The sequence below is a fragment of the Salmo salar genome, chromosome ssa03 (assembly GCF_905237065.1).
Source record: "Salmo salar chromosome ssa03, Ssal_v3.1, whole genome shotgun sequence".
Lineage (NCBI taxonomy): Eukaryota > Metazoa > Chordata > Actinopteri > Salmoniformes > Salmonidae > Salmo > Salmo salar.
The window spans coordinates 72,191,036-72,207,602 of NC_059444.1; the positions used below are offsets into that span (position 1 = coordinate 72,191,036).

General features: G+C 44.3%; 1 protein-coding gene across 3 annotated transcripts; it reads right to left on the minus strand.

Moving 5' to 3' along the window:
• Positions 1-1,073: 1,073 nt before the first annotated feature.
• Positions 1,074-16,161, minus strand: LOC106601513 (tripartite motif-containing protein 16-like). Of its 3 annotated transcripts, XM_045715270.1 has the most exons (5): positions 15,968-16,161; positions 2,751-2,777; positions 2,517-2,579; positions 2,091-2,230; positions 1,074-1,938 (listed from the first exon to the last, which is right to left on the minus strand). In XM_045715270.1, exons 1-5 carry the CDS (start codon positions 16,026-16,028, stop codon positions 1,531-1,533), a joined length of 699 nt encoding a protein of 232 aa, XP_045571226.1. In that variant the 5' UTR covers positions 16,029-16,161; the 3' UTR covers positions 1,074-1,530. The 3 variants fall into 3 exon arrangements, with proteins under 3 accessions (XP_045571226.1, XP_045571227.1, XP_045571228.1); XM_045715271.1 differs by lacking the exon at positions 2,751-2,777; XM_045715272.1 differs by lacking the exons at positions 2,517-2,579; positions 2,751-2,777.
• Between the last annotated feature and the right edge of the window lie 406 nt (positions 16,162-16,567).

The window sequence follows — 16,567 nt, forward strand, 5'->3', positions numbered from 1 at the left end:
CTTCTCTCATTTTGTGCACACATTTCTTTACATCCCTGTTAGTGATCATTTTGCCTTTACCAAGATAATAAGATAATTGGCATCCACAGGTGTGACATAACAAGAAGATAATTAAACAGCAATAGCATTTCACAGGTGGACAGTGAAAGGCAACTCTAAAAGGTTTAGTTTTGTCACACAACACAATGCCACAGATGTCTCAAGTTGAGGGAGCGTGCAATTGGCATGCTGACTGCAGGAATGTCCACCAGAGCTGTTGCCAAAGAATTGAATCTTCATTTCCCTACCATAAGCCACTGCCAACATCATTTTAGAGAATTTGATAGTACGTCCAACCGGCCTCACAACTGCAGACCACATGTAACCACACCAGCCCAGGACCTCCGCATCTGGCTCCTTCACCTGCGGGATCGTCTGAGACCAGCTACCTGGACAACTGATGAAAGTGGCTTTGCACAATCGAATAATTTATGTCAGAAACCGTCTCAGGGAAGCTCATCTGCGTGCTTGTCATTCTCACCAGGGTCTTGACCTGACTGACTAAAGTAGGTAAAGGCTAACCTTCAATGGCCACTGGCACGCAGGAGAAGTATGCTCTTCACGGATGAATCCCGGTATCAACTATACCGGGCAGTTGGCAGACTGGTCTGTATACTCACCAGACATGTCACCCATTAAGTATGTTTGGGATGCTCTGGATCGTGTACGACAGCGTGTTCCAGTTTCTGCAAATATCCAGCAACTTTGCACAGCCATTGGAGAGGAGTGGGACAACATTTCACAGGCCACAATCAACCGCCTGATCAACTCTATGCGAAGGAGATGTGTCACGCTGCATGAGGCAAATGGTGGTCACAACAGATACTTTCTGATCCACACCCCTCCTTTTTATTTAAGGTATCTGTGACCAACAGATGAGTATCTGTATTCCCAGTCATGTGAAATCCATAGATTAGGGCCTAATGAATTTATTTCAATTGACTGATTTCCTTATATGATCTGTAACTCAGTAAAATCGTTGAAATTGTTGCATGTTGTGTTTATATATATTTTTTCAGTGTAAATAGTTGAACTCTATTGTTACAGTTGTATTTATTCATCACATTCATACATGACCATGGTTCAATCCGATATAAAATGATACAAGCTATGAATTTAAACTACACACCCTACTTTAACACTAACAAACTAGTGCTGTAACAAAAACGACTGACAGTACTAATAAATAGTAATAGTCAATATAATTGTCATTCTAAATGTCATAATATAACCTAGTAATTCATATGTATGTTGTCCTCATGCAAGAGGGATAACAGCAACACTTAAAACCATAGACATGATGTGAATCTTACAGATTACAACTGATTTCATGTTGTGAAGATTCCATTATTCTCTGCTTCAATTCTGCATTCTGACACCAGTGCTTTTTCTCCAAATATTAGAAACATATATCTTCTCGTTCACTTTACCTCCCTCTCTTACAAATTCCCTGACCCGTTATTCCATCTCTCCTTTCCTACACCCTTCTTGTTACTGTCCCTCTTTCTTCCGGATCCAACAGAAGGATTTACTGCCAACCCAGAAACAAGGCAGAATCTTCTCTTTGAGGTCAGTTTTGAACTTGTGTATCAGTCGCACCGCCTTTTCCGCCTCCCCTTCTCCTTCCACGATGAAGAACTTGATGATGCCAGCGGGCTGGTCCAGGTATATGCTCATGGTGTTGCACAAAGGGAGCTCGACCGCCACGTTCTCCCCGTTGTGCCAGACGTGGTAGCAGGAGCCGGCCCAGCCCACACCCCATGAGCTTTCGTTCTCCCCCAGCCCACATGGCCCGTCCTTCCGGCCCATGCTCTCGTACACTGCCCCAATCACCACCCAGCCGCCATAGTCCACCTCCCAGTACCCTCTCTGCCCCAACAGCCCCTCCTTACACAGCACCTGCACAGAGTAGAGAATGGATAGTAGGAAGGGTAGATTAGAGATGTCTTAGAGCCAGGCATGCACTGATGGCATGTCCAAAACGGTGGGCACACTTTAGTTACACAATGGCACTATGATGTGTGCCCTGTAACTGAGGATGGCAGACCAACCTGTGGCGAATGCTCATATCTCTCCGGTCTCATGGGGTATGGACACACCTCCTCTGACATACGCGACACCTTGAGGTTGCTCTCGGATATCCACAGCAGCTTCTGGGCCGTTTTGTCATCCAGGGAGAGGGGGATCCAGTCTGAGGGGAGAAAGAGAAACGATGAGGTAAAGAGAGAGGAATTGAGTTGAGTGGTTGGATGAAGATGGATGAGATGAAAGGGTCGGAGAACAGATAAGGTCAGATGAGTACTGTGATATTGAGAAATGTAATCTCTTGTGTGTAGGCCGTAAAGCGGATATACTGTAAGCCAGGTCATAATTGTGCATTTCAACATTGTATAGGCTGTGGGCAAGCAGGATTTAGCATCAAATGCATTACAGAGAGTGAGGCCCAAAGTGATAAAGAGCCAATTACATGGCCTTACATTTCATGAGGTCAGCCCTGGTGGTGGGATCATGAATATTGGGCTCGTACACCGGTGGCACCTCTGTTATCAGGAGAGAGAGAGATAAAGTGTGAAATCCATTAACGGTATACTGATGAGATAATCCAGTTTGAATTACACCACCGATCTAATGTAATTCCTGGGATGCCATTGTTAGTCAGGATTTGCAAAGGCTTTTCAGTACTTATACATGCAGTATTACAGAAATCATACCCGCATCAGCTGCCTGGGATTTTCTTCCTACAGAAAAGAGGCAAAAATGAATTTTCTTTCCCAAGTAGAACATTATCTTGTGTCAGATTGTTGTTATGTATTTATTCACTGTGCATTTGCAGAGGTTGTGCTAGGTGCAGTTTGTAGAGGTTGTGCTAGTTGCAGTTTGTAGAGGTTGTGCTAGCTGCAGTTTGTAGAGGTTGTGCTAGTTGTAGTTTGTAGAGGTTGTGCTAGGTGCAGTTTGTAGAGGTTGTGCTAGGTGCAGTTTGTAGAGGTTGTGCTAGTTGCAGTTTGTAGAGGTTGTGCTAGTTGTAGTTTGTAGAGGTTGTGCTAGGTGCAGTTTGTAGAGGTTGTGCTAGTTGCAGTTTGTAGAGGTTGTGCTAGTTGTAGTTTGTAGAGGTTGGCTAGTTGCAGTTTGTAGAGGTTGTGCTAGTTGTAGTTTGTAGAGGTTGTGCTAGTTGTAGTTTGTAGAGGTTGTGCTAGGTGCAGTTTGTAGAGGTTGTGCTAGTTGTAGTTTGTAGAGGTTGTGCTAGGTGCAGTTTGTAGAGGTTGTGCTAGCTGCAGTTTGTAGAGGTTGTGCTAGGTTCAGTTACTGTCCATGATTCCTTCTCTCCCTTCCTTCTCTTCATCTCTCCTTCCCTTGCCTCTATCTCCCTGCTCCTGTCACTCTCCATTTATCCCCCCTCCCTCCCACTATTTGCCTTTATGCCATATATCACTTTGGAGTGTGTGTGCTATTCTGAGTCTTTTTTCTTAGCACTGATTAATGTAGTTTACCCATACCAGCCAAGGTTTAGGTTACGGCTTTACATCCGCTAAGGACACACATCACAGCCACTGACACCAGGGGTCAGGCTGTTATAAGATTATAAATTGTGTGTGATGGACGTTATTTCACGCCACTGACAGCATGTTTGTCTCTGCTGCTGAAATACTCTGGCTGTTGTTTAATTCTGGTTCTCCCTCCTGCCCATTCATTTGTCATCCCACTTTCTCAGAAAACTGGGTGCTGTTGCTGTTTCCAGTCACCTTTCGTCTGTGGGTGACATTAGCTCAAATTACTTGATTTTCACAGGGTCATCCATCTCATTTCTGCTCATCTCTCATTCACCTATCAGACTTAATCTGTTTTAATTGCCTCAACAAGGTTCACATTAAAGTTCCTTGATATACAGTGGCGTGTGAAAGTATTCACCCCCTTGGCATTTGTCCTATGTTGTTGCCTTACAACCTGGAATAAAAATAGATTTTTGGGGGGTTTGTATCATTTGATTTACATAACATGCCTACTACTTTGAAGATGCCAAATATTTTTTATTGTGAAACAAAGAAGAAATAACACAAAAAAAACAGAAAACTTAAGCGTGCGTAACTATTCACCCCCCCCATAGTAAATACTTTGTAGAGCCACCTTTTGCAGCAATTACAGCTGCAAGTCTCTTGAGGTATGTCTCTATAAGCTTGGCACATCTAGCCACTGAGATTTTTGCCCATTCTTCAAGGCAAAACTGTTCCAGCTCCTTCAAGTTGGATGGGTTCTGCTGGTGTACAGCAATCTTTAAGTCATACCACAGATTGTCAATGGGATTGAGGTCTGGGCTTTGACTAGGCCATTCCAAGACATTTAAATGTTTCCCTTAAACCACTCGAGTGTTGCTTTAGCAGTTAGCTTAGGGTCATTGTCCTGCTGGAAGGTGAATCTCCATCCCAATCTCAAATCTCTGGAAGACTGAAACAGGTTTCCCTCAAGAATTTCCCTGTATTTAGAACAATCCATCATTCCTTCAATTATGACCAGATTCTCAGTCCCTGCCGATGAAAAACATCCCCACAGCATGATGCTGCCACCACCATGCTTCACTGTGGGGATGGTGTTCTTGGGGTGATGAGAGGTGTTTTTGCGCCAGACATATATTTTTCCTTGATGGCCAAAAAGCTACATTTTAGTCTCATTTGACCAGAGTACATTATTCCATATGTTTGGGGAGTCTCCCACATGCCTTTTGGCCAACACCAAACGTGTTTGCTTATTCTTTTCTTTAAGCAATGGCTTTTTTTCTGGCCACTCTTCCGTAAAGCCCAGCTCTGTGGAGTGTATGGCTTAAAGTGGTCCTATGAACAGATACTCCAATCTCCGCTGTGGAGCTTTGCAGCTCCTTCAGGGTTATCTTTGGTCTCTTTGTTGCCTCTCTGATTAATGCCCTCCTTGCCTGGTCTGTGAGTTTTAGTGGGCGGCCCTCTCTTCGTAGGTTTGTTGTGGTGCCATATTCCTTCCATTTTTAATAATAGATTTAATGGTGCTCCGTGGGATGTTCAAAGTTTCAGATATTTTTTTATAACCCAACCCTGATCTGTACTTCTCCACAACTTTGTCCCTGACCTGTTTGGAGAGCTCCTTGGTCTTCATGGTGCCACTTGCTTGGTGGTGTCTCTTGCTTAGTGGCGTTGCAGACTCTGGGGCCTTTCGCAACAGGTGTATATATGCTGAGATCATGTGACACTTAGATTGCACACAGGTGGACTTTATTTAATTAAATATGTGACTTCTGAAGGTAATTGGTTACACCAGATCTTATTTAGGGGCTTCATAGCAAAGGGGGTGAATACATGTGCACATACCACTTTTCCTTTTTTTTTTTTTTTTAGAATAAAGTTATGTTTTTCATTTCACTTCACCAATTTGGACTATTTTGTGTATGTCCTTTACATGCAATCCAAATAAAAATATATTTAAATTACAGGTTGTAATGCAACAAAATAGGAAAAACACCAAGGGGGTGAATACTTTTGCAAGGCACTATACCTCTTTGACATGCCAGCGGTTGACAGTTTGGTCATCAGGTATATGCTTGATTTGCGGTAAATGGTTTGTTTACTTAGATAACTCATTGCGAAATGTCAATGAAACAGTAAAGCGGAAGTTGTTGCTAATGTGGTCCAAAGTTATGCTAAATGTGGCTTTGTTCATGTCATTTTGTTTGGTCCAAATATTTATTATGATACCTTGTGATGGCTTACAATACAAGGGTGTTCTCAGATACTTGAGTCCATAGATAATAAACAGCGAGTAGCAGCAGTATAAAACATAGGGAGGGGGTCAATGTAAATAGTCCGGGTGGCCATTTGATTAATTGTTCAGCAGTCTTATGGCTTCGGGGTTGTTTTTTTATCCGGCCGTGCAAATACTGCCCCCTAGCCCTAACAGGTTAAGGAGCCTTTTGGTACTAGACTTGGCGCTCCGGTACCGCTTGCCGTGCGGTAGCAGAGAGAACAGTCTATGACTTGGGTGACAGGAGTCTTTCACAAGTTTTGGGGCCTTCCTCTGACAAGCCTAGTATATAGGTCCTGGATGTCAGGAAGCTTGGCCCCAGTGATGTACCGGGCCGTACGCACTACCCTCTGTAGCGCCTTATGGTCAGACGCCGAGCAGTTGCCATACCAGGAGGTGATGCAACCCATCAGGATGCTCTCGATGGTGCAGCTGTAGAACTTTTTGAGGATTTGGGGACCCATGCCAAATCTTTTAATTCTCCTGAGGGGGAAAAGGTGTTGTCATGCCCTCTTCACAACTGCCTTGATGTGTTTAGACCATGACCAGGAACTTGAAACTCTCGACCTGCTCCACTTCAGCCCGTCGATGTTAACGGGGGCCTGTTCGGCCCTCCTTTTCCTATAGTCCACTATCAGCTCCTTTGTCTTGCTCACGTTGAGGGAGAGGGTGTTGTCCTGACACCACTGCCAGGTCTCTGACCTCCTCCCTATAGACTGTCTCATCGTTGGGGGCAGCCCATCAGGAAGTCCAGGATCCAGTTGCAGAGGGAGGTGTTTAGTCCCAGGGTCCTTAGCTTAGTGATGAGCTTTGTGAGCACTATGGTGTTGAACACTGAGCTGTTGTCAATGAATAGCATTCTCACATAGGTGTTCCCTTTGTCCAGGTGGGAAAGGGCAGTGTGGAGTGCGATTGAGATTGCGTAATCATTTAGTCAGGTTACCTTCGCTTTCTTGGGCACAGTGACTATGGTGGTCTGTTTGAAACATGTAGGTATTACAGACTCAGTCAGGGAGAGGTTGAAAATGTCAGTGAAGACACTTGCCAGTTGGTCCGCGCATGCTTTGAGTACACGTCCTGGTAATCCATCTGGCCCCGCGGCTTTGTGAATGTTGACCTGTTTAAAGGTCTTGCTCACATCGGCTACGGAGAGCGTGATCACACAATTGTCTGGAACAGCTGGTGCTCTCATGCATGCTTCAGTGTTGCTTGCCTCGAAGCAAGCATAAAAGTCCTGTATTGACGCTTTGCCTGTTTGATGGTTCGTCTGAGGGCATAGCGGGATTTGTTATGTGGCTGCCCTTTGAACCATTTTTTGTGGTAAAAGTGTTGGGATTGGTAAGAATTTCGAGCATTCTTTTTTAGTGTCGTCATTAAACAGTTTTATGCAGTAATATTGCTGTGATTTGACTGTTTTATACAGTAATAGTGCGGTGATTGGTCAAATTTGCAACCCCTCGTATAATATGCAGAATCGCAAAATTCCAAAATCCTGGAGGGACTGATATGGGTATTTTCTCCTTTACATAACACACACATGCACATATGGGATACCGGTACGCACGTGTACCCATACACACCCACCCACGTGAGAACTAGGTACAGAGTGAGCGTTTCCATTTCTTTTCTACATCCATTGCGATGCCAAAGTGCTCTCAAATGCCCCAAATGCATGTTTGAGGATGTCGCTGGATAGCAAGCTTTCAGTGATGGAGGGGATAGCAGAGAGCGTGAGCGATATGTCTTCATGGTTCTTCCTGACAGTCTGCACCATTGCAGGAAGCCAGGGCCTTTGCTAACACCAATGGATTATTTTTTAGAGGACAGGTGGTCAACTGGTCATTGATCACGGCGGCCCTGCCAACACATTGCTGGAAGGATTGGCCAGTCTGTCCTTTTTGCGCTGGACAGTCCATGCTGGCACCTGTCTGAGGGAAACCTAACTCTCCAGCTTTCGCTATGTGTCTGCCCAGTGGCGGAGAGGGAGCCGACAGGATGATGACCATGAGGAAAAATGTGAGCTTGTTACATCAGCAGAGGCCAAGCGAAACTGGGAGGATGAGCAAAGGAAGAATAAGGCTGAGAACTTCACTGTCTTCCTTGCTTGAAGCATGTGTACCAAAGAAGCTGCCACATTACTGTATGCCCGGTTTAGAGGTTATGATGTCTTTCAACAACTTCCCATCGTGGTTGGCTGAACTCTGATCCACTGGTCTTTCCAATCAAGCTTCCATGTTTGTGACTTACACTCCACTGTATGTGTCCTGAAGACTGAACAGCTGCACACTGCCTCAAAGAGATTAAAATGACTTTGACAGAAAGGTATGCATATAATGTATATTGTGCTGAACAACAAGTAGAAGTAATGATCAGGGAAGGTTTGGCAAGAGAGAAAGGGAGAAGGACATCTGATCTCGGGAGTCGGGACGTGGGCATTAGGAAGGAAAGGGGTTGATGACAGGTCACTTAATCCGTCATCCCTCCCCATACTCTCCCGGAATCCTCCCTTATAGGGACAGAGCGATGGAAGAGGGAGGGACACAGAGAAAAATAGCAAGAGTCGGCTAATGGGATAACCAAGGATAGTTAGTAGATGGCAAAAGTAAGACATTGATGTAGGGTGTCAACAAGGGATTCAGGAGAATCATTGCGAGGGTAGAGAGATTTAAATATACATTTTAAAGCAGGGATGGGCAATTGGCGGCTCCCAATTTTTTTTAATAAGCCTTAGAATAATATAATACACAAGGTGCAATTTTGAAATTTGGTTGTGCATCAGCAGTTTTTCCCTTGTTATGTCAGACACTGATAGTCACTCAATTAACCCATGTCAGCAAAACATTTGTATATTGGCAAATTAGTCTAGCGGCCAGCTAGCTACTTAGTAATCATGGTCGAATTATTAGCTGGGGGGCCCCCATTGATTTTGTTAGTAAGTGATTTTGTTAGTCAGTCTCACTCAGATGTCATAAAACCTGCAAACATTTCTCTCCAACCTATAGAAAAATGTATAGAATTGCAGGAAATTAGCTGTCAAACAGCCAATTTTTTTCTCTCCGCCCCATGGCAAAATGAGTACAATTACATGAAATGAGTTAAAAAATTGCTAAATCGTCTCTCCGCCGCATGGTAAAATGTGTAGAATTGCAGCAAACTTGCTTTAAAAGGGGTCTGCTAAAATGTTTTGCTAGCACAGTAATGTGATGGAGCATTTGACAGGCAATCTTGCTATTTGAAAGTGTCAGTGCATTCGGAAAGTATTCAGACCCCTTGACTTTTTCCACATTTTGTTACATTACAGCCTTATTCTAAAATGGATTAAATAGTTTTCCCCCCTCATCAATCTACACACAATACCCCATAATGACAAAGCAAAAACAGGTTTTTAGAAATTTTTGCAAAAAGGGAAAGGGTCTGAATACTTTCTGACATCCAGAAAACATCCAGAGTCTCCATGGAGTGGGACATCACCCTGGCTGGTTATTATGAGCGGGGCCAGGCGGGGGTGGGGGGGATATGAGTGGGCTCTGGCTCCCCTGTGGAGGATAAGCCCAGCCAGATACCCTGCTGCTCTCAGTGGGGTCACCAGCAAAGCCCTGGACAGATTGACAGATGGATAAACAGATACTCAGAGAGATTGATGAGTTGACACAGAGATAGAGACATTTAAAGAAAGAGAAAACAAGTGGATGAATGTTCAGGCACATAGAGACAGTGACAGAAAATGACAAACAAGGGAGGTTGCTACCTCAGGTCAAACATACGGGTCAAATGCATTGGAATCCATTGAACCATAAATCTAATTGCGAAATCATAGGATTGAATTGGCAGGGGAAGGATTAGAATGGAAGTCCAACAGTATTGGGGACAGCATTTTAATAGATTTCTTCTGATCTTGGAAAAGTTTGTCCATTTAACCAACATTTGTCAATTTCTAGAGATGTTTTTGAAGATGAGTATGATGTTTATTCACAGTAACAACGACATTCAGGACATATGACAGGTGTGCTGCGGATGGACAGAAGCTAATCAGAGAATGAAATGAAGACTCCTCCCTGGTAATTGGAGGAAAGCCAGTCGGCCATGTTGAGGACATCTGACCTGGTAGAAAAGAAGCTGCTTATGTTGGACGTGCTCGTCGGTGGTCTGCGCGACCCCCCTGGATGAGATGGAGCTCTCTGCCCAGATCGGGTTCGGGAACAGCGGGATCTCCCCTGATAGGGAGATCACGAGATGTGACGGAGAGAGGTGAAGGGAGCTGGCCAAAGCTCAGACCCATCCCTTTGCCCTCTGTTATGAAGTTTCTAGAAAACCCTTGCTGTGTTCCAAGCCGATGATGAAATGGAGATGGATGGAAAAAGCATGGACAGAAAGATGTACAAACCAACAGGAGGATACATGACAGCACTCTTGAAAAAAAAGGAGAAAGTCATTGGGAGGTTCTCAACATGAGATGAAATGTGATGGGCTCCAATTAGAGGTCTTCACTGGTCTAAAAAGTTGGACCAGAACCAGAATGGACCCAAGGACAACTCGACCTAGACCCAACCCGTACCCTAACTGGAACGAGTGACCAAAAAAATCTGCTTATCAGCCAAGTTGTTCTTCTGGTTAACAAATAGGTCTTTACAGTATATGTTGGCTAGGCCTTCTATAAGTCAATAAATTCACCTTATTAGCGTAAAATAAATATTCTAGAGGCTATGCAGAGCCGTGGCCGGGTCCAATCAAACAGGACCCAACCCGGACCTGAGGGACAAGTTAGAATTTCAGACCCGAACCTGATCAGGCCCTGGTCCGAAATCAGGTATATCGGGTCCACCCGGACCCGTGAAGACCTAGCTCCAATTGACTTTGTAATAATCAATGTTTAGCTGTACATTGTCATGAAAAGCAATGCAACTGTCTAAATGTAAATCTGACAATCTGAAGAAATATAATTCTTCATGAGTCAGAACTGAAGCAATCAGATACGAACCTCAGCGGTCAGATTTTCACAGAATCAAACAGCCATGAATAAAACTTTGTGTTTCACAGCCAGGTACTTGAGTTACTGTCCATGACTTCACACTTCATTACCATGGGAGCCAGAGGATGGCAGTGATAGGGAGTGATGAGACATTGAGGCCACACTGGGCTGGGACTGGATACATGTGAATGATCCATAGCAGGGTTGGATGGACAGAGGGATATATGGAGAAGCACAGAGTGGAAACTGGAGAGAGAGAAAGAAGATGGGAAATATAGCAATATAGAAAAAAAGTGGATGGGATCTTTGGCAGCATTCAGAGAGTTAGTTTCATGGAGCAAAGTGACAGACAGAGATGAGGTGTGAGACCTGACATGGCCAACGGGCCAGTGAGGCTGTGTGAAAGCTGACTGCTGAAAGAATGGATTTGATCCGGTGTGAACATTGTGGTCTGGAGAGGCGATGTCAGAAGAGGGGGAAACAGTTTGATGAGCTGATTGATGAGATGGGGGAGAGATTTGGCAGCAAGACAGGCGGAGAGAGGTACTTGGCAAAGTGGGCCTGTCAAAGGAACAAGATACAGCTTGTAACTAACTGGTGGCCAATAAACAACATGTTATCGACATCATACATTCATAATAAACACCCAGTGATGAGCACTGTCTATCTGTCTGCCTGTCTGTCTCTCTCTCTATCTGTTATATTTTGTCTTTCTGTCTCTCCTTAGCTAGCCTTATAATAAAGTCCATATGCCAAAACAGTAGTTAACACTTAAGATTCCAAGTAGCTTAACCGTAACTGAACAACACTCTTATAAAAGTGAACCTGCACAGAAATGCTACTGTAAGAAGTAGGGTGTGAATATCATAGTACACACAGTAGCCTACATATAGACTCCACCATGCCACATAGCCTACATATAGAGTCCACCATGCCCCATAGCCTACATATAGACTCTACCATGCCCCATAGCCTACATATAGACTCCACCATGCCCCATAGCCTACATATAGACTCCACCATGCCCCATAGCCTACATATAGACTCCACCATGCCTCATAGCCTACATATAGACTCCACCATGCCCCATAGCCTACATATAGACTACACCATGCCCCATAGCCTACATATAGACTCCACCATGCCCCGTAGCCTACATATAGACTCCACCATGCCCCGTAGCCTACATATAGACTCCACCATGCCCCGTAGCCTACATATAGACTCTACCATGCCACATAGCCTACATATAGACTCCACCATGCCCCATAACCTACATATAGACTACACCATGCCCCATAGGCTACATATAGACTCCACCATGCCCCATAGCCTACATATAGACTCCACCATGCCCCGTAGCCTACATATAGACTCCACCATGCCCCATAGCCTACATATAGACTCCACCATGCCCCATAGCCTACATATAGACTCTACCATGCCACATAGCCTACATATAGACTCCACCATGCCCCATAACCTACATATAGACTACACCATGCCCCATAGGCTACATATAGACTCCACCATGCCACATAGACTACATATAGACTCCACCATGCCACATAGACTACATATAGACTCCACCATGCCACATAGACTACATATAGACTACACCATGCCCCATAGCCTACATATAGACTCCACCATGCCCCATAGCCTACATATAGACTCCACCGTGCCCCATAACCTACATATAGACTACACCATGCCCCATAGCCTACATATAGACTCCACCATGCCCCATAACCAACATATAGACTACACCATGCCCCATAGCCTACATATAGACTCCACCATGCCCCATAGCCTACATATAGACTCCACCATGCCCCATAGCCTACATATAGACTCCACCATGCCCCATAGCCTACATATAGACCCCACCATGCCCCATAGCCTACATATAGACTCCACCATGCCCCGTAGCCTACATATAGACTCCACCATGCCCCATAGCCTACATATAGACTCCACCATGCCCCATAGCCTACATATAGACTCTACCATGCCACATAGCCTACATATAGACTCCACCATGCCCCATAACCTACATATAGACTACACCATGCCCCATAGGCTACATATAGACTCCACCATGCCACATAGACTACATATAGACTCCACCATGCCACATAGACTACATATAGACTCCACCATGCCACATAGACTACATATAGACTACACCATGCCCCATAGCCTACATATAGACTCCACCATGCCCCATAGCCTACATATAGACTCCACCGTGCCCCATAACCTACATATAGACTACACCATGCCCCATAGACTACATATAGACTCCACCATGCCCCATAACCAACATATAGACTACACCATGCCCCATAGCCTACATATAGACTCCACCATGCCCCATAGCCTACATATAGACTCCACCATGCCCCATAGCCTACATATAGACTCCACCATGCCCCATAGCCTACATATAGACCCCACCATGCCCCATAGCCTACATATAGACTACACCATGCCCCATAGCCTACATATAGACTCCACCATGCCCCATAGCCTACATATAGACTCCACCATGCCCCATAGCCTACATATAGACCCCACCATGCCCCATAGCCTACATATAGACTACACCATGCCCCATAGCCTACATATAGACTCCACCATGCCCCATAGCCTACATATAGACCCCACCATGCCTCATAGCCTACATATAGGCTCCACCATGCCCCATCGCCTACATATAGACTCCACCATGCCCCGTAGTCGACATATAGACCCCACCATGCCCCATAGCCTACATATAGAATCCACCATGCCCCATAGCCTACATATAGACCCCACCATGCCCCATAGCCTACATATAGACTCCACCATGCCACATAGCCTACATATAGACCCCACCATGCCCCATAGCCTACATATAGACTCCACCATGTCCCATAGCCTACATATAGACTCCACCATGCCACATAGCCTACATATAGACTCCACCATGCCCCATAGCCTACATATAGATTACACCATGCCCCATAGCCTACATATAGAACCCACCATGCCACATAGCCTACATATAGACTCCACCATGCCCCATAGCCTACATATAGACTCCACCATGCCACATAGCCTACATATAGACTCTACCATGTCCCATAGCCTACATATAGACTCCACCATGCCCCATAGCCTACATATAGATTACACCATGCCCCATAGCCTACATATAGACTCCACCATGCCACATAGCCTACATATAGACTCTACCATGTCCCATAGCCTACATATAGACTCCACCATGCCCCATAGCCTACATATAGACTCCACCATGCCCCATAGCCTACATATAGACTCCACCATGCCCCATAGCCTACATATAGACTCCACCATGCCCCATAGCCTACATATAGACCCCACCATGCCCCATAGCCTACATATAGACTCCACCATGCCCCATAGCCTACATATAGACTCCACCATGCCCCATAGCCTACATATAGACTCCACCATGCCACATAGCCTACATATAGACTCCACCATGCCCCATAGCGTACATATAGACTCCACCATGCCACATAACCTACATATAGACTCAACCATGCCACATAGCCTACATATAGACTCCACCATGCCCCATAGCCTACATATAGACTCCACCATGCCACATAGCCTACATATAGACCCCACCATGCCTCATAGCCTACATATAGACTCCACCATGCCCCATAACCTACATATAGACTCCACCATGCCCCATAACCTACATATAGACTACACCATGCCCCATAACCTACATATAGACTACACCATGCCCCATAACCTACATATAGACTCCGCCATGCCCCATAGCCTACATATAGACTCCACCATGCCCCATAGCCTACATATAGACTCCACCATGCCCCATAGCCTACATATAGACCCCACCATGCCCCATAGCCTACATATAGACTCCACCATGCCCCATAGCCTACATATAGACTCCACCATGCCCCATAGCCTACATATAGACTCCACCATGCCACATAGCCTACATATAGACTCCACCATGCCCCATAGCGTACATATAGACTCCACCATGCCACATAACCTACATATAGACTCAACCATGCCACATAGCCTACATATAGACTCCACCATGCCCCATAGCCTACATATAGACTCCACCATGCCACATAGCCTACATATAGACCCCACCATGCCTCATAGCCTACATATAGACTCCACCATGCCCCATAACCTACATATAGACTACACCATGCCCCATAACCTACATATAGACTACACCATGCCCCATAACCTACATATAGACTACACCATGCCCCATAACCTACATATAGACTACACCATGCCCCATACACCAGTGCTAAAACGTGTGTTTGAGTATGACACAGTGAAATGGCTGTCGGTTCCTTTGTTAACTTAAAACAACGACTTGTTTCTTAATCCTGCGGCCCAGAAAAGCCTGGAGGCACTGGCCTTTTGCAACTGAGGTTGTCAGGCAAAACAACACTGGCACCATTGCACAGTACGATACTGGACTTACTCCGTATTTGGATGTAGTTTTCAGTGAGAGGAAGGCATAGGAACTTGAATAACTTGATTTTCAGAAATACATCAGCCACAATAATCCTATATATTGTAATGTCTCAAATGATTCATCTTAGTTTGTCAGTAACTCAACTAAATAATAAATAGGAAATCATTTCATTACCATTGGGTCATTTTTTTTATAATACTTTTGAGATGACATTGTCAATGTCAATGTCATCTCAAAAGTATTATAAAAAAATGACCCAATGTTAATGAAATTAATTCCTATTTATTATTTAGTTGAGTTACTGACAAACTACAATGAATCATTTGAGACATAACAATCCAAAATGTCAATAAAGTAAAACAATCCAAAATGATTCATTATTTGCCTGGTGTTTGATAAAGTAAAACAATTTATAACACAACAAAACGCAAAACATGTATTCATGAGAATGTGAATATTAATTATGAATGCTAATTTCTGAAAATGTGAAATATACATAAAAAATGGTCATTTCTATAATTTATTGGGAAATCCAATAAAATGTTATATTAATGTAATGCTGATTGACTGATTATTACATTTGCTTTAAAAATCTGTTCAACTGAGGAGGAGAGGGTTTTGGTACGCTTTCAATTACATCATGTATTGACACATGTAAGCTCACAGACTAGATCATGAACCCTTACCTGCTTTCTTCGGCACAGGCATGATTTCCTTACTGCTTGGAGCGTAGTTTGGCAATGGCATGGTACCCTATGGTCTTCAGCAGAGATAGTGGCTGATCCTTTCTCCATGAACACTTTTATTTCCTCAGGGAGAATGGGGAGGGGGTGACGGGTTAGGACAGGAGGTGCCCAGGTTGGGAGATGAGCGGTGTCTGGTGAAGGTTAGTTGGATGTAAGGGGTTACCGAAGGGTTGGTCCTGTCATCTGAAACTTCTGCAACCCTAGGGAACCTTTCTAGAGCGCAAAAAACACAAGCAAACAAACACTGTACAGTATGTCACAAACACTACACTCCTTTTACATACAGTACCAGTCAAAAGTTTGGACACACCTACTCATTGAAGGGTTATTCTTAATTTGTACTATTTTCTACATTGTAGAATAATAGTGTAGACATCAAAACTATGAAATAACACATATGGAATCATGTAGTAACCAAAGAAATCTAAATATATTTTAGATTTTAGACTCTTCAAAGTAGCCACCCTTTGCCTTGATGACAGCTTTGCAAACTCTTGGCATTCTCTCAACCAGCTTCACTTGGAATGCTTTTCCAACAGT